Source organism: Marmota flaviventris, chromosome 5, assembly GCF_047511675.1.
Source record: "Marmota flaviventris isolate mMarFla1 chromosome 5, mMarFla1.hap1, whole genome shotgun sequence".
NCBI classification, from domain to species: Eukaryota; Metazoa; Chordata; class Mammalia; order Rodentia; family Sciuridae; genus Marmota; species Marmota flaviventris.
This window is the reverse complement of record NC_092502.1, coordinates 10,477,233-10,500,743: the sequence shown is the minus strand read 5'-3', so window position 1 is coordinate 10,500,743 and position 23,511 is coordinate 10,477,233. Positions and strand designations below refer to the sequence as shown.

At 39.5% G+C, this 23,511-nt stretch overlaps 1 protein-coding gene across 7 annotated transcripts in view; it reads right to left on the bottom strand.

Annotated features, from left to right (window-relative positions):
* The window catches only part of Fbxw11 (F-box and WD repeat domain containing 11), a 121,788-nt gene that overhangs the window by 34,404 nt on the left and 63,873 nt on the right, over nt 1–23,511 (bottom strand). For 4 of the 7 annotated variants that reach the window (XM_071611993.1, XM_027938602.2, XM_071611995.1 and 1 more), the window contains one exon: nt 3,812–4,037. In XM_071611993.1, coding sequence (XP_071468094.1) covers nt 3,812–3,890 — 79 coding nt within the window. In that variant the 5' untranslated portion in view covers nt 3,891–4,037. Of the gene's footprint in view, nt 1–3,811; nt 4,038–7,321; nt 7,385–23,511 lie in introns of all 7 variants that reach the window. The other 3 variants (XM_071611991.1, XM_027938601.2, XM_071611994.1) reach the window with 1 other exon arrangement.

Here is a 23,511-nt window from a genome sequence, read left to right as displayed (position 1 = left end):
CTTCAGCAGACAGCGCAGACCTTGGCGTTGCAGAAACACATTTCAAAGAGCAGCTGCAAAAAAATTCCTTTCCCACGCACCTCTGCTGTCCCTTTCCTCCCTAGTCACAGATCTAGTCGTAAAATTGAAGTTACAAATCTTTTCAAAGAAAACACAACTGTGGAGAGTAGGAGTTTGCCAGGAGACGGCTGTCACCCGAAACACCCAACGGGAGGACTCGGGCACGAGGAGAGAGGCGCAGGGCAGAGTCCAGCAGCTTCTTCCACAGGGTTCCTAAGGGAAAAGGGGGAGGGGGCACATGAACTCTATGACGTCAGGATGGACCCATGTGGAAACACAGGGCAAATGATTAAAACTTCCCAGCAGTAAATCGCCACGCCTCCGGAGGAGCAGGTGTTTCCTACCTCTCCAGCTGCCATCCTCAGAGCACCCACCAGCTGCTGAGTACATCATGCAAACCGTCTTTAATCCTAACAATAGCCTCTGAAATCCTACTATGCGTACACAGGTGAGAAACTGAGGCTCCAAAAAGTGAGGCCACACGGCTATTAAGTGCAGGACCCACGATCCAGGTCCAGGGACTGCCTGAATCATGCTGCAGCCCCTCCCGCTCCGTCCTGCACAGCCTGCCGCCTGGGCTATGCTCTGGTTCTTCCCATCTCCCAAGACCTTGATGGAGTGGTCTGTAATGGTTTCTCATTCTTGCTTGAGAGCAAGACAAATGAATAACCCATGGCCAGAAAGTTAAGTGTTTCAAAATTCTTAATTGCTTAGACACCTCACCAAATGGATCACCAATGCTTATCATCCTGTTTGAAGTACAATCTGCCTCTATTTTAAATGGTATAAACTTTCCCTTTAACAACAGTTCTTACAAACCACAAACTTAGCCTGCAGAAATTGACATTGCAGACTAAACATTCACATGATTTTTAGAAAAGCATATCGTAATTATCACTTTTTCCACTGAACCAAAAGGAGCCAGAGACCACAAACATTTTCCATTTTTCCTATACTGACAGGTACAATATTCATAGTAAGCATTAAAAAGCCAAAACTATACACAATTTTTATAGAACTAATGATTTTCAGAATCCAAAGAAGTTTAAGTTGACTGTCAATTTTAATAGAGTAAAAATTCAAACTCCAAGATCATCTACAGAAAAAGTTAAACACCAAGCTAGTATAATGATTAGTAAGTTGTGCACAGATTATTAAACCTAAGCACAAACACACGGACCTGTTTCTCTCACAGTGCTCTCAAGGCAGAGACTGTGCTAAGAAACTAACGCCAGCTTTAATCCAAGTCTACTAGACACGAACACAGTCAACTTGGCCAGCTTGTCCCCAGCCATTAGCTTCATATGTATGAAACATACTGACAGATGTATATATGTTCAGATCAAATCCTGTTAAAACAAATAGCATTTTAACAAAAATAGTTCCATGTCCCAGCCAATTGTCCATTCATCTCATATAATATTCAATACCACAAAATTCCACTTTAACAAGAGATATGGACAATGGCTTAAAATTCTCTGTAATGAAAACTGAATTGTATGCAATTATACTAACCATATTTATATACATAACACATGTTCCTCTGTTCTGCCTCTTCTCCAAGGCTGTACACTCCCAGAGAGAAAGAAGGGTTGTCCTGGAACTATGCTCTGCAAATCAGGAGAACTTCAACAGTGCCACCTTGTGGTGGCTTTTCTGTCAACATAAGTGGAGCTCTGGGCACTCCAGACCATTTGGTTACAAGGAAGAAAATAAAACCCCAACAGTAGAAAACAATAGGCAGATTTGCTGAGAAAAATGAGGCCCAGCCTTGTTTAGTTAAAAGCATGTAAGAGGAACAATCCAATCACCAGCTGAAAGCCTCCCTGCCTTTCCTCGGTGTGAGGTACAACCTGATCCCATGGACACTGAAGCAGAGGGATGCTCCCTTGGCTCACTTCCACTCAGCTCTAGTTCTCTGTCTCTTTTACACCAAGAGTGCCTTTCTCTCCCTCTCCCTGACCCTTCCAACTCTCCCTTCACCCATAATTAAAAAAAAAAAAAAATTTACTGAATTGGGTTACAATCCATATAATTAATATTTAGTGTCAATTTAAGGTATTTTTCAGAGTAATCTTAGAGTAATTTCAGGTTTTAGGCTGACTTGTGAGCCAACGTCTACATCAATCATGCACACCATCGTACAATAACCACGATATGCACTGCTGGGCACTTCACAACTCCTCTGTTCCTCAGCCTCCTGATCTACGCAACAAGAAACAGCACTAAGTGATGGCTAAGATCCCCATCAGCAATTAAATACTAATGTAATAAAAAGAAAGGGTTCAAATTTTACTTTTCTATACATATCTGGGGGAAAAAACAGACAAGTCATGCTACATTTCAGCATAAAAAGAATAGTGGAGTCAAATTCTTCTAGGCTACTTATCAGGTATCCTTTAATGCTACCATTGTAAAAAGCAAACTTAAAACCGTTGGAAGAGAAATCAGAGACCAGACGCTGGCCTGTAGATTTGCAACTCCAGGTTTCAGGTCTGAGGCCTGAGTGCAGGTCCTGCCATTCCCCAAGTGGGTTGAGGGAGTGGTCCAGCACCTTGGATGAGACACAGTCTGGTAGCAATGTCACAGGTTCTTGCTGGGCTTTCTAGATCTACCTGGGCATGGCAGGAATAACCAGCAGGCTACATTGACCATATTAGAGGGAAATGTTTTGGTCAGAACGCTCTTCAGATATGAAATCTCTATTATCTGACCTAGCCAAATTTAAAATGAAAAATTTAGAAAGAATAAAAAGACCAAAAAGAATCAAAGTGGGGGGGTTGGGGCTGTGGCTCAGTGGTAGAGCACTAGCCTAGCACATGTGAGGCACTGGGTTCGATTCTCAGCACCATATATAAATAAAGGTCCATTAACAACTAAAAAGGGGGTGGGGGGCTGGGGATGTGGCTCAGTGGTTAAGCACCCCTGTGCTCAATCCTTGGTACCCCCCCCCACAAATAAAAAAGAATCAAAGGGAAACAGGACTATTCTGCATGGCGCATACTGTGATGGTGGAGAATGCATTGCATTACTGTATCTGGTCCAGACCCACAAGGAACAGGACTCCAGCAGTGACCCTGAACATGGGCAACGAATCTGGCGAATGATGGCACCAGCACAGGTTCCCGGGTTGGGCCAGATACACTGCTCTGCTGCAGGGTGCTGATAGGGGAGCAGGCTGGTCTTGAGAAACTGGGGGCCACAGGAGGCATGTGGGAATTCTCCACAGTGGTTCTTGGTGTATGGTGGCACACATGCCTGCCTGCATCTGAGAGGAAGATGACGGGGCAGGCAGTGAGGCAGGGGATACAGAAGCCAGTTTCCAGAAATATAATCAAGGCATGCCCCCTGCTTTCTTAGACCGTCTTTGCCATCCCGAGGCATCATTTCTGATGCAAATGAACATCCTAAACTTGGGAACACCTCTCAAGGATACACACTGAAGAAAAAAGTCCTATATTTTTAAAACTTACATATAAAGGGAAAGTACAGACTGAACATAGATTACATCAAAACATAATGGATATAATTAAAAAAAAAATAAACCTGTTGAATGAACTAAAATAAGCAGTAAAAATGACCAACAATCACACTATTAATGAAAGAATCTAAATTATAATCCTCCTCAAGCACCATCCATTAAAACCACAGTGTGCATTACACATGCGCGATGTAAATACCCACTGGGCTCTGCCTGGGCTCCGGCTGGACACCCCTGCCCAGCTCGACTGTTTTCAGGACCAGTGATTACCTGGCAACGCAGTAATGAAGTCCCGCTGCAACATGGGCTTCAGGTAGGAGTTAATATGTCCATGCTGATAGTGACACATTCGTGAAATCAGATGCTCCACGAACTCCACTTGATCCGACTCAGACCACTGGTCAAAATACTTAATACACAAGTCCTTTTCCTTTTGATAGTTTCCTTCCGATGGCCTCTTTCTGGAGACAATCACAGATGATGTTCCATTACTTATCTATTAAAAAAAGATTAAAAAAAAGAGTTTGACAAGAGAAAGAAATCTAATTGACATTTCATTAGAAACATTTGTCACCCTGTGTATTGAATCTTAAAATACCAGTTTCACTCTATAGCCAAACTCATTTCTTTATTATGAGTAATATATATAGGGTTTGTGTCCTCAAATAAATCACACAGTAAATGCTGAAGTTAGAGCTATTTTTAAAGCTTTAGGCACCTTAAATCATCATTGTCAGATGTTTTTCCAAGATGATGTCATTGTTAAGATAACTACTTTGAGATAATCATCTTAGTGGAACCGTTCAGCTTGGTGCAAACTGACTACTACTAATTCATTTTGTTTCTTCATAGTTGAAAGTCAATGCTACATCCAGCAGCCCCTTTTTATCCTCGAGAGATACATTTCAAGATGCCTAAAATCGGGTTTAGTACTGAACAGTACAAATACTATGTTTTTTTTCCTATATCTACTTATCTATGATAAAGTTCATTTTGTAAATTAGGCACAGTAAGAGATTAATAACAATAATTAATGAGAAAATAGAATAACTAAGTTATGTGAATGTGGTCTCAATCCCTCCCTTCAAATTTTCCATTTAATATTTTCAGAATGTAGGTATTAAAACTGGATTGGGGGGGGGGGGGGGGCCACTACCACACAGCAATAGCAACAGAATAACAGAGGGTTTGTTGACACAGATCATCAGGCCCACCCAGAGGTTCTGAATTTACATGTCTGGAGTGAAGCCCGAGGAGTTCTACTTCTAGCGATGCTGATACTGCTGGTCTAGACTACTTCAGGGACCACACTATGAGGATTCCTGGCCTATCAAGCAAAGAAGATAAGCAGTTATGTACTGAAAGCTAAAAGCAATTCAATCTAAAAATCTTCATTTTATTAATAGTTCTGATATCCTCCATATTGTTTTCCAAGCACTACTAAAGGAACTGCTGCAAAACGATTCTAGACTTCCCCACTTCTCTGATCACCTCCTCCGCAAGCTACCAAAGGTAAACCATGTGTATCTGAAAAGTCCCTCATCTTATACAGGTTTACGGATAAACAAGAGACTCCTACACAACAATGCATTTCTCATCAAATCTATTTCCATGTCTTTGCATAATGTCAGTGTATCTTTTCTTTTTTTATTGACACTACAGGACTGGAGAGTGCTCACTGGTACAGCTTGAGCTTAGCATGAACATGGCCACATGTTCAATTCCCTGCACCAAAAAAGAAAACTACATTGCACCTGGACAATACATCAAAAAAATAATCTGAATCCCTAGACTCAGTCCACAACTACTACTGAAACTATAAGGCCTGCAACTTCCCTGTTTAAAACAAAATAATCTCAATACTTTTGTTAAATATTTGCCAAGCAACCTATCACTCCTCTAACAGCCTCCTTACGTGTAATACCAAAAGGAATTATACAAGAGAATCTTGAGAAGTAAAGAGTTAGGCTATACACGCCCATTAATTCAGCTAGGACTCTATCTCAGCAGCCTTACAAGAAAGAACAAAGAGCTTCACAGCAGTATGTTCCTCACATGGTCAATCCATCCCACGAAGAAGAAACCCTTTGTAAATGTCCATAGGGGTCTTTGCCCTTCCTCGATAAAACCTTGTAAGTTTCATGTCTGAAGTAGTTCTTATATCCACATTTAGACATAAGGTCAAAAGGCAGTGATCTCCCACCCAATTTCTCTTCCCTCCCCATTGTCCAGGATTTTTTTCCCCCTGAAGCTTTGGTGAGGGAAGACTCCCTGACACCAGGTAACACTAGGGGGCAGCACTAAACAGGGATTTTTAGATTTTGGTTGCAGACAAATGTATTCAGCAGATCCCAAAAATAAAGAGTTCAAAATAGAGGCGAAGTGAAAATTCTTTGCTGTAACTAATAGCAGGTATAAAGTCTACTTTGGAGCATAATGATATCTACCAAATTTATAACAGAATCTTAAATCTAATATCAAAATACTAGAAAAACTTGGAAAAAATTTTAAGTAACTATAAGAACTGGTAAAAACGAATTCTAACACATGTACAAAGAAGAACTATAATATAGTCATTAAAACTAAGCTCTATAGTTAGACTGTAGTAACAAGAGGACAGGCTTAAGAAATAAATATTAAGGACCAAAAGACAAGCCCCAGAATTTCATACAGCACCCTGATCACATTTATCTTGTAAGAGGGGAGCACCAACCATAGTAAAGGGTATACATCAAGATGCCAGGAGCACCTAATCCTGAGAAAGAAAGGGATGCACGTTTTCTCTCCCCCTTTCTTTCTTTCTTTCTTTTGGACAATAATTTGCCAAGTCAACTATAATAATAGTTTATAAATTGCATTTGTGTGCTGCTTTATAATTTACAAAGTATTTTCACACCCTTTATCTCACTGGATAAGCAAAAGGGTTATTATTTCATACAGGGAGGCTTCCTAACCAGCCAGCCTCCCTAGAGTATTTATGTACCATTAACTAGCTGACTGGAAGGAAGGCAGATGAAAGGAAATCTGAAAGCTAAAGTGTTAAGAACCACAGCAAACTGAAAAATCAATAGTGAATGAAGAGGATCCTACTGCAAAATAATAAACAGGAAGGAAGGGATGGATTCCAGTCTGCACACGATATTCAAGAACAGCACAGTGTGGCACATGCACCACACTGACCAGGTTCTGTTCCAACCACTGCTCAGCCCAGCAAAATCCTCCTAGCGTTGTTTTGCTTTCTTCCATCTCTTCTTAAATTTGTTGGGCACACATTATTGTTGTTCATTTATCTACCTCTTTAACTTCAAATCAACTGACCCAGAAAAAAAAATTTTTTTTATTTATTCTCTCCAGATTTATTTGCCTTTAATCGTGTCCTCACGAAGGGAAAACGACATACACCATATGGCTGATGAATACTAAGCCATGGAACTTTACATGCTCCCCTAAGCCCCCACAAAAAAAAAAAACCTGGTGGATTAGCACAAAAATTGATAAAACCAAAACAGAGCCAAAAAAGGAGACAGAGGCAAAGGATGTCACCATTTTCCATCTTGGGCCACAGATTAAAACATTTTGAACTACAGCCACTTCAGAACCTTTGTGAAAATTCCCAACCCTTTACTATATACTTCCCTACAAAAGGTGATAAATTAGGATGGATTCTGAAACTAACAAAACTGCACAAAACGAAAAAGCTTGGCTCTTGGTTTCATGGAGGACATTAACTAAGGGAGCATCTTATCTACAGTAAGTCAATTGCTATCTTGTCATTCCTACCTGCCAAAGAGTATTTTTCTTTGGGGACTCATCTTCATTTTGATCTTCCATAACTGAAGTGTTCTAAGGGGGGAAAAACAGGTTATTTGAATTATGCTGAGGTTTGCAAATTCTAAATAGCTACAAGACATGATTTTGAAAACCCAAACTAAAATGAATCAACATAAATCCAAGAACTTGTGGGCCTGTGGCTAACACACGCCATTTTGGGTCAAGGGGGTCATGCTCATCTTTCATAAATCATCAGTTAGTGGCTGGCCAAGAGTGAGCAGGAAGTCTTCACTTATGAAGGTTGGGCAAGCTTAGCAAACAGACTGAATTGTGGGAGTGGGGCTCAAACAACACCTTATCATCACTGTTGTTCTTTAACTTGAGGCATGAAAACCCCAGAGATCCACAAAGTTCCCCATGATTGTATAAAACATTTACTAGAATGTCTGCTATTCAGTAATTCACCATGACAATTGGCAATTAGAAGTGACAAAGCCTTGGAAGTGCCCTGGTCTTACTTTTTCCTCCCTTGATGGCCTTGTTTTTGGGGAATGGCTTTGCAATTTCCCCTAGCAAACATGGTGGGTGCCCCAATCTTTTTCCCTAAAGAGGAGGATGCTGTTAGCCACTAACAATCTGGCTTGCCTTGGGAATGCATTATCTTTTGATTTTTGTGTTTACTGCACAAAGAGGCACTGTGTAATTATTCTTTCTGGTGACCTAGTCGCTCAATAGATGCCCATTAACTGGAGATTATACATGATTAGATTTCCCTTCTGCAGCTCCTATCTAATGGCTAAATGGAACCTTAATGAGAAGAGGAAGCAGAGAGCTGAGGGGGAAAGAGGCACAGCTCATTTGTGGACAGCAGTCTCTCTAAGATTCCTGTCCAAACCTAAAATCTAAGAGTGGGGCACAAAATTTAAACTACAACATTTGTCCCACCACATTACTCAAAAAAGGATATTACAGATCTCTTACAAGATCCTGTTGCTGCCTTCAGGGAATAAGCCTACCTCCCAAGTTGTCCCTATTCTTCTTGAAGTCCTAAAGTGTTTTGACAATTCACTTGAAAACATCCAGCATGGGTAACAGCAGAGTCCTCAATGAACACTACTGCCCTCCAGGTCACACAGCAGGATCTTATCAGGGCTGTAGAACAGTGACATGGGAAAGCCAAAGGCTTCACTATATGGAGAGGACTTAGGATCCTGATTTGGTCACTTGCCCACTGTGTGGGCCGGACCTTGAACAACACCCAGTGCCTAGAGTTGTGGGGATGGAGAGTACCCAGCAGTTAGTGAGCATTCAAGAAAGTACTCCCTCCCGCTGCCTTCAGGACGCACCTCACACTCCTCAAACTTCAGAGGTTTGGACAGAATGGCTCCAGATGGTGCTACAGGGAAAACCATTTGCTTTCTCTGTAAAATCACCTAAGCCCCACAGTGCTAAGGCGTGCAAGGGGGAATGCGGCCAGGAGGTAAAGACTTTGTGCACAAAGGCCATCATAAGCTAGAGAGGAAGCCGGGTGTGTCCCAGTGCCCAAAATGGGGCTAGAGTGCTGGCAGCAATAATCCTGAGTGGGAAGGAGGGGCTGAAAAAGCAGAAACAGCTGCATTTATGGAGGTCTCCCTGTAATTCCCTGTACTGTGTATCTCCAGGGGACCCTGGGATTAATAAAGCCAGCAGGTTTCTTAGAAACGACTGAAGTGGAAATAGTGGCCGACTGCCCTTGATGGTTTCGAAGCCACCTGAAGGTCACAATGTCTGAACTGCAAGGAGAATGCATCATGGCTGCAGGCACAGAAAGGCACTCAAGTAGGACAGAGGGCAGCAAGGTCTACCCCATGGGCACCAGCACCCAAAGAAGTGCAGAGGGGCACAGGTGTGCTCTGAGCTAAAGACTGGTGATACAGGAGCCGGAATGCCCCAGAGCCATTCTGATCTAAGCTGCCTTGATACTTTTTTTTCAGTTAAAAATGCCAGAAGTCGGCAAAGTTATCTTTGATGGTGAGAAACCTTAATTCTTCTTTTCATTTGCTCCCAAATAGTGAAATGGTGTTTATTCATACCGCTCAGAAGGAAACAACCCCTCTAAAGAAAGAGCAACTATTCTCTTAAGGCTTGGTAAGAAGATTATATCTAATAAAATTCTGCAGGGAGGTGAAATAGCTTCCCAGCCTACAAATCTTTTCAACTTCTCCTATAAAGGTTTGAGAAGATAAATGTCACAAGGAACATGCTACTGTCAAGCTACCCTGATCACAAGATCATCTTCAAGGAACACTTTGGTGACACAGGAGATGTTCAGAGAGAATGTTGATGTTCTAAGTTTGAGCAATGCTGCACACGTGTGCCTAGGCTCCCTTATAAACTCATGTCTATGCTCCCTCACACACTCACGCCCACATGCTCTCAGGTCACAACAGGCTCCATTAAGCTACTCAGGGCTCTGTAATGCACTGTAATTCACAAATCAGGCTGTTAGTTTAATCCCACTTTCCTAACTTTGTTGGGCATAACTACCCCCTTTTATAGTAATATCTATTAATAACAACACAGCATATATCAGAAAACACTGGCCTAGAGTAATAGCAATAATCCATTTGTCCCACTTCCCCAAACACCACTGAGACAAAGGCAAGGCATACTGTGGGAAACACAACAGAGCCCTCTCCTCTTCCCATCGCCTTTCTGAGCCTGCTACATGAAGCTAAGTGGTGGTGGTGAGAATGGAAACATCTCTTATAGAAGCCATGCACACGTAAGTGGTTTCAGGTACGTGTGTGTGTGTTTGTGTGTGTACAAAAGTTCCAGGTTGAATCAGTAGTTAAGAAAAAAACAATGACGCTCCAGAGAGATGGGAAGGTGGTACCCATATGCAAACTCTATGGAGAAACTGTGAGACAGGCTGGCCAACCTGACAGGTGAAACTCTCCTCAGGCTTCTGGCACTCCCGGGAAAGGCAAGTTCTTAGAAACACCCGCCTGGCTTATTCCACTTCTGCCCTGTGGACATCATTTCCTACCTCCTGGGCCTACCAGGCAAGAAATAGCACATGTCCACAGATAAAAACACAGACTCTCCTGTGCTGGCGCAGCTGCCAATGAACAGCAGCATCCAGGAGGCAATGGCAGGCCGGGGCAGGTCCACCTTGGAACTACCACACTTGGGTTCAGAGAACTGTCTGCTGTGGGGGCTGTCACATGTACTATAGGACTAACAGCATCCTGGCCTCTTCCTACACCAAAAGCACCCACACAAAATTGTCTCCAGAGTGCCAACTGTCCCGGAGGAGGAAGGCAAAGCCTCATCATGTGAAAACCAGCACCCCAGGGCCCAGCTCTGAGACGTGCCAAGGCACGCAGCGGTACTGCCACCTCAGGCCCAGCCCTTCTTTCTCCGTGGGCTTCTCACTTGGCCCCTGGGAAGTATGAGACGCTCCTCAGAGCCAGCCTGACCATACCAGGAAGGAAGTGGCCCCGTATCTAAATCCTGGGGTGAGCCTTCTCGCCATGACACTCATATTTGAAAAACCCTGATCATAGGAGTTCTTTGCTGGAGACCCGTGGGCTTGGAGACGTGGATGAAGACCGTCGCGAAGCCACATGCAGCTGACCACAGAGTGGACAGAGCCAAGGTATCTGTTAGGGGTCTTTATGTTTATGTATTTGTTCAAGTTCTTCAGAGAATTTTGACATGACTCTGCTTCAAAATGACTGCTGTGGGGAATGCAATGTGGCCATGTGGCAGCACCAACCCCAGTTAGGAAGTTGCACTATCAGCATCGTGACAGGCTCCGTCCCCACGTGCAGTGTCACAGAACCACAGAATATAATGTCTGCACCTGGGAAATCTCTTGAAGTAATATTTATCAAACCAGCCATTTATGTTAAAAAATACGGTCAATTATGTGTCTTACCTACAAGTTCCACAGAAGGACAGAAGTAACAATGATTACTATTTAACGATTGCCTATGCTCGTCAGCCATTGGAACTTTATGTAAATCATCCTGCTCCTTTCCAGGATCCCGCAGGCGAGGCACATACCCTCCTTTACAGATAGGGAGAACCAATACTCAGAAATACTAAGCAGCTAGCCTGCAGGGTGCGTCAGGTAAGGACCAGGATCCAGTGCTGGATTCTTCCTTCCTGTCAACTGCCTCCCAGTTACACAGCGTACACATCACCATTGCAGTCCTACCAAGATCCCAATCTTGCTTTCAAGTCCCTTTTTTTACCATCACCAAGGAAGACAGAGGCACAAGTTGGTACTGTTCAAAAATAGCATTCCGAGCATAAATGTAAGTAGTGTAAGTTTCCATACCAAGGACAACTGCTTTGGTTGCTATTTGGTTAGTTCAATGAGTCAGGGCTCTAGTACCCTCAGAGTCAGGTTTTAGAAAGTTGATGTTGCTGATCACAAATATGTCTAATAAAAGAGGATAAAAGAATAATAATTTTTTTAAACAGTTTTGTTTTTGCAATACTGGGGACTGAACCCAGGGATTCTCTACCACTGAGCCACATCCCAGCTTTTTTATTTTGAGAGAGGGTCTCACTAAGTTGCCCAAGCTAGCCTCAAACTTGCGATCCTCCTGCCTCGGAATTGGGATTACAGGTGTGTTACATCACACCCAACTAAACACCGTTGTTGTAAACACTAACTGAAAATACATGGAGTATAGTCTAAATATAATAAACAGCTTAGCAAAAGTAACTTTTCATTATGTCTGGGCATTTTCATTAACATTGCTCCACGACACTGGTAATGGTGAGAAATCCTCAACTTAGAAAACAAATGCACTCTGGGGAGCCCAGAGAGAAAGTGTATTTCTTAAGCTGAATTCATTTTAAATCCTAACAAAACCTAAGGAAGCTTACCCCACTGCACACCATTGCAAACACACACAAAAACACACATGTCTCCTGATACTATGAATTGAAATTTGTCAAGAAAGACAGGAGCAGGCTAATGTTTTCATCAGCTGGATAGTTTAGTGAGGCAGATGTGCATTTGCTTTGGAATCCCAGCTACTACCTCAAATTCTTTTCTTTCTTTGTAGCTTTTCACTAATCCAGAATCTCTGAACATTCTGCCTTCTCACAATGCCATGCCAATCAGCAGAAGTGGTAGGATGGCTCCAATGGCCTCACCTCCATTTTCTTTTAGTGTGTGTTTAGGAAAAACAGGCTCTGAGCAATGATGTGTCTTTGCCAGTAGGTGCCACCAACTAACACAGAATATATTTCTCATGGAAAATTCCCTACTTAGGGAGTTATATAAGAGGAACCTATTTCCTACTTTTAAAATGCTGCAAATTCTGCATTAAGTAAAAGGTCAAGAGTCACATAATCCAGTGAATGAGAGATGCAGGACTCAGGCTCAAGTCTGTTTTACCCAGAAGTCAATGTACTTTCAACACAGAAAAATATGTCTCAGGTATTTTCCAACTGCTGTTTGTGGCCCATGAATCAATTTAATGGGCTGTAACTAGCATTTTTTACTAAAATGAAACAGAATCCAAGCATTCTCCTACCACAAGAGCAAGCACAATAACAAAATCCCACAAAGGGCTAAAAAGAATGGGGTGTGAGTTCAAATTCAAAAGAAAGCAAGGTTGTTACTGCAAGGAGAGCAATATGCAATCAAAACCACTAAATGACAAAGAATCTTTTTAATCTCTAAAATGCAAAATTTATAAAAAGGATAAAATGTGCTTATAAATACTAAACAAAATTTCACAAGTACATGAAAGAAAAGGTTGGAAGCATTATGTTTTTATTTTTAAACAGTTCTACAGTTCTGCACGTTTGATGGAAGGTTGACAAAAAAAAAGATGAAGACAGGAAGGGGACTCAGGAGGGGAGAGGAGGGGAGGGGGGAGGAGAGGGGAAGGGAGGGCAGGGCAGGGCAGGGCAGGGCAGGGCAGGGCAGGGAGGCAGACAGGCTGATTTACTAGATAAGTCTCCAACCTTTACCAGGGATTGAACCCTGGTGTGCTTAATCACTAAGCCACATCCCCAGACTTTTTTTTTTTTACTTTGAGACAGGATCTCACTAAATTGCTTAGGCCTTGCTAAATTGCTAAGGCTGGCTTTGAATTTGCAATCCTCCTGCCTCAGCCTCCTGAGCCTCTGGGATTACAGGTGTGCATCACAGGCCCAGCTCCAACTGTCTATTCTACAAAAGACTACAAAGCAGTCGCCCTGGTCTGCACTTCACTTTCCATGGCTTCAGTTACCTGTGGCCAGCCATGGTTTGCAAAGAATAACTGGAAAAATTTCAGAGGGTCAGAATACATAATCACAAAAACTTGATCACTGTTTATTACTATAATTTTTCCATTTACTATTAATTACTATTAATCTCTTACTATGTCTAATTTATGAATCACACTTTATCACAGGTAGATACTGTTTGCGTGTACATATATATGGTGAAGTTGGTACCATCCCTGATATCAGTTATCCCTTGGGGGTGTTGACACATATCCTCCCCACGGATAATGGGAGATTACTAAAAGTTATTTTCAATATTCCATGAAACATTTAAAAAAAAAAACAGATCCTAGGTCACAAAAGAAATCTCAAATACAGTTATAAATCAGATGAGATTTATTATGTTTAGATTAAGTTATGCAGAAAAATCTAAATTTGTTCTCTCCAATCACTATTTGCCATATACTCAGAAGATAAATGCAAAGAAGAAAATGGCAAAGCAAACCAAATACTGTTTTGTTGTTCCTGTTAACTATAGCCAGGCCCCTGAATCCTGAATCTTCAAACTTTAACCTGATTGACACATTGCTGGGAGATAAGTTATGGGAAAGTTAGAAGCACTCATTTTGAAAAAGACCAGATAAATATGTCCAAATGGCAATCTCTCTCTCTCACACACACACTAACCTGGCAATTCAGGAAGACAGCATGTACATGTGTGTGTACACACACACATACACACACACACACACACACACACCGACTATCGTTAATCCCATCTTCATGGGAAACCTTTCCATTTTCCAAATACATGCTAAAATACAGAAACAGGGGCTGGGGATGTGGCTCAAGTGGTAGCGCGCTCACCTAGCATGCGTGAGGCACTGGGTTCGATCCTCAGCACCACATGGAAGTGAAATAAAGATATTGTATCTACCTAAAACTAAAAAATAAATATTTAAAAAATTAAAAAAAATAAAATACAAAAACAACAAAAGTTGTTTCTTTCTACAGTAAAAATATAAATTACTCATAAAGTTTAGATCCACTGGGAGTTTGCTGGAATTGCTGTTACATGGATCTTTATAATGCAGTTTTAAAATTTCTAACAGATGTCCTATTGTGGTTGACACTATCTAAAAGGAGAAGGTACTAAACACATATGGAAGAATGGGTAGGAAAACAATTATTCTCCCTTTCATCACCACCATTTTTTAAGAGAAAGGAACACATATTTTGTTAAATGTTAACATTTTTCTTAAAAGCTACAGTAATTAAAGCAGTATGATCCTAGCAAAGCAATAAAATAACAGAAATTCCAGAAACAAATTTATTTATATACAGACTTATAAAATTATATGATGAAGTTAGAAATTCAAGCTGATGACAAATGGATAAATCAGTAAAAGTTTTAAAGATGTTATACCTGCCTTATATCACATACCACAACAGACTACAGATAAAAATAAGCAAGTGAAACAAAATAAAGTACTACAAACAAACCTAGAAGGGCTGGGGTTGTAACTCGATGGTAGAGGGCTTGTCTCACACTAGAGAGGCCCTGGGTTCGATCCTCAGTGCTACGATCGATAGATAGATAGATAGATAGATAGACAGACAAACAGATAAAGATATTGTGTTCATCTACAACTTTAAAAAAATGGGAAGGAAAAAAACCTAGAAGAATACGAATTCATCAAATAAGAGAAAGGCTATCTCAGCATGACCCCAAAGAAACAGATTTAGATTTTACTAGACAAAAAAATTTAAACTTCAAAATGTTCAAAATCAACAACTTTTAAAGACATACATTAGGGAAAAATCACTACATATGATTAATAACTTACTTATATTTTGATAGGAAACCAAAATTAACATCTTCATAGGCAAATAAGCCAAGAAGTACAGATATTTTGAATTTCAAAAAAGAAATTCAAATGGTCAACAAAAATGAACATATATAGTGTGCATAAAAAGCAATTTTTCACCTATCAAATTGGCAATTTTTATTCATTCTATAGGAAGTGGGCTCTCTAGTGGGTTACAAACACTTACTACTCAAAGACTATCTACTAATCTCTATCAAGAATATCACCTAACACTGGGCATAAATGTAACACAACAACTTTTCCTAAGGAATTATATACAGACCTATACAAAATCATACCCACAGCAATTTTGGAAAAATAATGTAAATGTCCAACAATCGGATATCCTTTAAAAACATGGTACGGGGAGCACAGCAGATTTTTCAGGTGGGAAAACACTGTGATACTGTAATGATGAACGCCTACCATTATTCAGGTGTCCAGACCACAGAATGAGTACCACCAAGAATGAACCTCAATGTGAACTAGGACTTTGGTGGGAACAGGAGTGAGGGTGGGTTCAGATGCAACAAAAGTCTTCAGGTGGGGTGTGTTGATAATGGGTGAGGACAGGAATGTGGCAGGAGATCTAACTTTTCATTCTGTGAACTAAAACTGCTCTTTTAAAGTGTATAAAAATAAATAAAAACATGGTACACACAGGAGAAAACTTTACTCTGGGGCTGGAGACTGAATAATGGGCCTCTACTGAGCTTCATTCCAAGCCTTAACTTTAGTGCTCTTCTTAACATTTTATTTTTTAATTTATTTCCAAACTATAACAGTAAAAAAACAAAACTCTCGAGTTAACTAGTACTAAGACTAACATAAAGAACATTACTAGTGCCCCAGACATCATCCTCATATTATCTCCCAGTCATTAATTCCTAAAGGAAGTCACTAGTTTTTAAAATTTACCAGATTGACTTTGCCTGTTCCTTTTTTTTTTTTTTTTTAATGTGTTAAGTGCAATTAACATGAAATCTACCCTTCTAACAGATTTGAACTGTACAATACAGTATTGTCATCTATGGGCACAATGTTATATAACCTGGCTTTGTCCCCTCCTCTCAGCTCCTCACAACAACCATGCTGTTCCTGGCTTCCATGAGTGGCTATTTGGGACACCTGTTCATATAAAGGAAATCATACAGTATTTTTCAGTCTGTGACTGACTTATTTCACCTACCTTACTTATTTTATTTAATATTGTTTTAGTTGTAGATAGAAGCAATATCTTTATTTTTATTGGTTTTTATGTGGTGCTGAGGATCGAACCCAGTATCTCACACATGTGAGGCAAACACTCTACCACTGAGCCACAACCCCAGCTCACACCTACCTTATTGTCCTCAAGGGTCATCCAAGCTGTGCCACATTGCAGAATTTTCTCCTTTTTGAAGGAAGAATAATATTCCATTGTGTGTATTTTATAATCCATTCATCTATCATTGGTTATTCAAGCTGTTTCCACACTTGACTATTGTGAATAACACTGCAATGAATATGGAAATCCTGGATCTACTTCTGACTCCAGTTCTATTTCTTTACTTTTTAAGGAATTTCCACACATCTTCTCATAGTTCTGTACCATTATACATTCCCACCAATAGTGTGTGAGGGCTCCAATTTCTCCACAACTGGCCAACACATCTTGTTTTTCATTTTTCTAATACCCACTTTTAACATGTGTGAGGTGGTACCTCATTGCAGTTTTGATTTGCTTTCCCTGATGATCAGTAACTATACCATTCTGCCCGTTTTTGAACTTTATATACATGAAAACATTGTATCAACACTTTTGAGTCTGGCTTCATTTACTTAACATGTCTTGTTGAGATTTTTAAACAGAGCTGTAGTCAATTCTCCTTCCCTGATGTATACTATTTCAAAAATTATTTGATGCAGGGGACAGATCTCAGTGGTAAAACACCTGTCTAGCTGGATTCAATCCCCAGAAACACACACACACATACAAACACAAACATTATTCATTCTACTGTTGAATACGTGAGTCACTTCCACTTTGGGTGTTTAAAATTAATTCTGCCACTTGTTTTTGTATACAACCATACAATTCTGTCAGTCTATTTAAGAATGGAATTGCTAGGTCAACACAATATATGCTGATACTTCTCCAAAGTAATTCTATTCTGTCCATAACCACTCCCACCAGTGTGTATGAGAGTTTCACTTGATGCTCCACAGGTATGAGTTTGGGCTTGTTTTTTGGTTTGTTTTTACAGTAACTTTCTGGTTAGGTATATAGTATCTCTGTGGTTTGCATTCCTAAAAAGTAATGATGTTGATTACCTGTTGATAAAATTACTCACCATTTTGGATACCAAAGCTTTTTAACTAATTTATTAACTTTTTGTGTTACTGACCAGTTTTTAAAGGGTTTTTGTTTTTTCTGATTTCAAGAAATTCTTCATATATTCTAGGAGGAGTCTTTGGGTTTTTGATTTTTTTTTGTTGTTGTTTTTTTTTGGTAGAAGGGATGGAACCCAGGAGCGCTTAACCACTGAGTCACATCTCAGCCCATTTTATTTTTTTACTTTTTATTTTCAGATAGGATTAGTTGCTTAGGGCCTCGTTAAGCTGCTGAAGCTGCCTTGGAACTTCCAATCCTCCTGCCTCAGCTGAGTCATGAGGCTCTTTTTTAAATATATTTATTACAGAGGACTTCTTCCCATATCTGACTAAACTTATCACTCTATTAATAGTGACTTTTGATAAATGGAAGCGATTAATTTTTTATTAAGTTTAATTCATCGGGGCTGGGTTGTGGCTCAGTGGTAGAGCGCTTGCCTAGCATGAGTGAGGCAGTAGGTTCGATTCCTAGCACCACATAAAAAATAAACAAAGGTATTGCATCCAACTACAACTAAAAAACAATTTTTTTAAAAAAAAAGTAAACAAAAGTATTGTGTCCATCGACAACTTTAAAAAAAAGTTTAATTTATCAATTGCTTCTTTTTTGTTTTCTGTCATGCTCAAGAAATCTTTCTTCTAAGAACAGATATTCTCCCATGTAACAGTGTAGTTGTCTTATTTTACCTTGTAATTTACATTTAAAATTCATCTATGTTAATTTTTATGTAAAGTAGGAGTTGGATTCTTGTTTTTAAATTTTAAGTCCATATTTTTTCAAGTTGGGAGGTTACGATCAATTGTGCTTCAAAATATCAATTTAGAAAATTTGCCAGCATTTTTTTTTTTTTTAACTGAAAAAAAGAGAATGGGGTTGTGGCTCAGTGATAGAGCACTTGCCTTGCACATGTGAGGCACTGGGTTCCCATCCCAGCACCACATAAAACTAAATAAACAAAATAAAGGTACTTTGTCCATCTACAACTAAAAATATTTTTTAAAAAGATGCAAAAGAATAGAACACAGTATAGCCCCTATTTCATCAACTATAATTTTTGTTCACATTTTAACATTTATGAAATAGATGTTTCTTATAACAATATCTTAAAAACGGCAGTGTTTTCCTGAATAAATGTGTGTATAACATACATAAACACATAAAAATAAGCTACATACACATAAATAAATCATACAATCACATAAATTTTCATTTCTGAAGATCCCTGGTTAAGGTATTAGAATACCATGAACTCCACAATGCAAAAGTTATTATCTTTGCAGTTTTCTTTTAGTTCTTCTAATTTTATTTAAAAAAAAAAAAAGTATTTTCACACTTTTCTATTATTCACAATTTGTTTATAACAAAAAGAGTTTCCCTTGTTTAATTTTCTAGGGGAAAAAAAAAAAACAGTATCTGGCTGGAACTTCAGAGGGTCTCTGTTTGTATGGTTTGCCCAGTAACCTATGCAGCAGCACCCTGGTTTGCTAGTCATATGCAATTCATTTTCTGGTTAAGAAAGCATATCTTTAAAATATGTGAAATAAGCACATAAAAAATGGTATAAACATATAATCATCTATTGGTATCCACATGGCACTGTTTTCAGGACCTCCCTCAGGTGTGCAAATCCAAAGATGCTCAAGACTTGAAAGATGCGGCCCTGGCTCGGAACCTGTGCACAAGCTCCCCACACACCACATCACCTCCAGATGGCTCATCATCCCTAATGCAACGTGAATGCTACGTGAGCAGTTGCCACGTTGTATTGTTTAGGGAATAGCGGTGAAAGGAAAGGCCTGCACATGCCCAGCACAGACAACATTTATTTATTTATTTATTTATTTATTTTCATATTTTCCATCTGAAGTGAATTAAGTTTGTGGAGGCAAGCAGAGAGCCACCTTCACATAACAAACTATGAAAGGTGTGCTCAAGGAGGCAACGTTACAGAAACACTATTGTTGCTGTTTTGTTTTTTTTTTAAAAAGCACTGACAGTGAAAAAGGTCTAAGCTTTATTTAAATGGGGAAAAGCCAAGTCTGTATGATCCCATCTTTACAAATGAAATCTAATTTTTAAGTACACATTTAGGAAAGCAACTGTTACAATGCTCACAATACTAAGTTTTATTTCTTTTTGTTTACATACCCTATCTAAATTCTCCTTAGGGAAGGCATATCTCTTTCTAATAACAAGGAAGTGATTTTTCAAATTTAACATTATTTCTTCCGTATTTTTTATGGGTGCGTGATAGCTGTACACAGCGATGGGACTTGGGGTTACGTGTCTGTACATGCACACAACGGAACCGTGAAATTTGGCCACTGTCATTCCCCAGTCTTTCTTCTTTCCCTCCCCCTAGACCCTTCATCAAGTTAAACTTTAAAAAGTAAAAGATTCACACCAAAGCCCACACAGACACAGACACTTGAGCCTCAGGAAACAGAAACTAGTTGTGACAAGTTCCAGCTGGGGTGCAGTAATGCTGAGTGTCATTTGAAGTCTTCGTGCTTGTGTCCTACTCCATAAAACTGAGGTGAACAAAGGGCCTTGCTGGAAGACTGAGAGCACTGAAAAAGCTAACTGCAGCCCTCAGAGGCTCCTCTGGCCAACTTGAACCTCCTGGGGACAATGATGCTGGCTGGTTCCTTCTGCAGCCTGAACACTGAGGCTCTCTGGGACACAAGTACAATAAACACTTGCTGATGATACATTTCAGCTACAGTTGTAATCTTCCTATTAACTATAATGACAAAAACAGTAATTTTGTTTCTCTTTACTCCTTTCCCATATTTTCCAGATTATTTACAATGAGCAAGGATTCAAAATCTAGGAGACAAAAAACACACAACACCATTTCCGGTCTTCAAAAAAGTGGTATGGAACAAGTCTACTTTCAGACAGGCAGTGGCCCTTCTCTCCCACACAGTATTGGGTTACCTAGATAAAGGAAAACTCATTAATTATTTGAATGTTTAAAATGATCCGAAAGAAGGACAGAGAAGAGTGTGCTGCAGTCCCCCGAGAAAGCAGATCAGGGCAGAGCACACACTCCTGGCTTCCTAGGGCATCACTCGGAGGGCAGCGTTAAAAGTGAAATCTACAAAACTTTCAAAATTCACTAAAAGAGGTTTGGGGCGTTAGAAGCATAGCAGAAAAATGGCCAAAAGAACCTTGGTCATCAAGAATGGCAACACAGAGAAGTCTGTCTGTTAAGTATAAAGAAAATGACCGTGGGGCCAGGCTTCCTGAGCCCAACAAATACAAGCTGAGGCTCTGGGTAGGGTACTGGCCTGTTCTCTCTTGGGTTCAGTTTCCTCCTGTTATGAAATAGGGAAAATCCTGCCTATGTTGTTGGAATAAGAAATAATATACGCAAAGCACACACAATATAACACTGTTTACCAAGGAAATAACAAAACAAAGAACAACAATCTCATCCTTTTGTTTCTACTACAGGTCATTTTAAAAGAAATGTAAAAGCACCTATTAGTGATGTCAGCCACAGCCAGAGAAACACCATACCACATCACAGCCACTTGTGCTTGAGTACAACCTGGCAGACTCATCTACCAACCAGACACAAAACCCACCCCAAAACTTATAAGTTATATTATAATGAATTATATTTATAATAATAGTAGCATCTGTTAAAGGCTATATCATCTTATTAAGCATCTGTTAAAGGTTATATCATTTGATGAAAACTAGAAAAAGAAAACTAAACTCACCAACAGTTTAACTTAAAAACACAAAGATAATGAATTCAATGCAACAGCAATCAAAATCTCATCAGGCTCCACCCCTCTACCACCTTCCCACCCCACCCCCTGCAAAAACAACAAAAAACAGCAGATTCCAAAATTCATATGGAAAATAGGAGCCAACACAATGGGGAAGAACCAACCAGAAGAATCTACACTGTAAAATCTCAAGCACTACTGTACAGCTATAGGAACCCAGACAGAGTGTGCAGGAGACAACATCAATAGAAAATAGCTTCCAAACACACATCCACACGCATAAAATCACCTGACCAAACACCAAGTGTCCATTATCTTCTTATCCTATAACACCAACCTCCCCCTCTCTCTGACACATACATACCTAAACATACACACACACACACACACACACACACACACACAATCATCATCATCATCATCATCATCATCAGTTCTAGTTACATTAACCTTCTAAATGTAAAGTTTATTAAAATAATCAAGCAATTATTAGAAGAAAACATAAAACACTATCGTGACCTTGAAATGGACAAATTTTCTTAAGACAACTTACAACAACTGCTAACCATTAAAATAAGTTTCTTTTTCTTTTTGTTATTCATGTTTTATTCTTTGCCACTTCTGAAATATGATCATAGCTAAATTGTTTATTTCAACCTCTGGGCAAAAAGCTCATCACCAAAAATGAATAATTTTGTTTAGGGGGAGATTTTTATTTGGATTCTAAAAAGGAGAATAACATTAAGGAAGTTAAATTAAAATAAGACCAGTTCTCTTAAGTAATCTACATTTTACTTGCGTTGTGTGTTTGGTTAGGGAGATAGGGGAGATGGTGACAGATGCAGAGAGGCTAAGGGACACACTGAGCAGACTCCATTGTGTCTGGAACTAAGAAGAGACATCCAAAACTCATTTTAATTCAGACTGAAGAAACTGACCACAGTTTATCAGCACTACAGGAAATGTACTCTCTACAACAATGACATTGTTTTTTGCTTCTTTATTGTTGCCATCCTTGCTGAAGCTGAACCTGAACCTGACCCATTGTAGAGATTTTTTTTTTACTTTATAAATTTTTTATTTGTTTTAGTTAGTTCTACATGACAATAGAATGCAGTTATGCACTTTGATACATTATACATAAAATGGGGTGTAATTTCTCATTTTCAGATTGTACATGTTGTAGAATCACATTGGTCATGCAGTCATGTGTGTACATAGGTAATAATGTCTGCTTCTATTCGTTGAAAGCATTTCTTAAGACTGAATAGATAGCCCATATTATTGGGGCAATAAAACTGACAGTGCTGGTTCATCACCGCAATGCATATGTGAACAGGTTAACTTCTGACAGGTGAAATGCACGTCAGTTTTTTAAAAAAAGAATTAAGTTTAAAACAAAAAGGGAATACATAGAGTAAGTAAGGGTTGAGAACACATCCAGAATGTCCTTTTTTAAAAACTCACTTCAGGGCTGGGGTTGTGGCTCAGAGGTAGAGCTCTTGCCTAGCATACATGAGGCACTGGGTTTGATCCTCAGCACCACACAAAAATTTTTAAAAATAAAGGTATTGCCCACCTATAACTAAAAAATATATATTAAAAAAAAAACTTCACTTGATGGAAAAAAAATCAATCACATGTATGCAGATTTTTTTAAATGGGCAAAAGACAGAGGCATCAAACACACACACACACACACACTCTATAAATATTTTTTTAAAAGAAACATCAATCAAAGTACTGCGTGCGACACAGAGATAACGACACATCACGAGGGCGCACAGACTGAGACCTGCACGCGTACACAGCTGGTTCAGTAACACCTTTATCAAGCCCATGGCTTGCTGTCACTATAGATCTACATTTTTTAATGGTAGTTGACTTCATCCCATAATATGCCTAATCAATATAGCTAGGAAGAGAATTACATTTTTTATTATTAAACACAACCCCATAGTGAACCTTTGTCTACAATTACTTCATATTCAG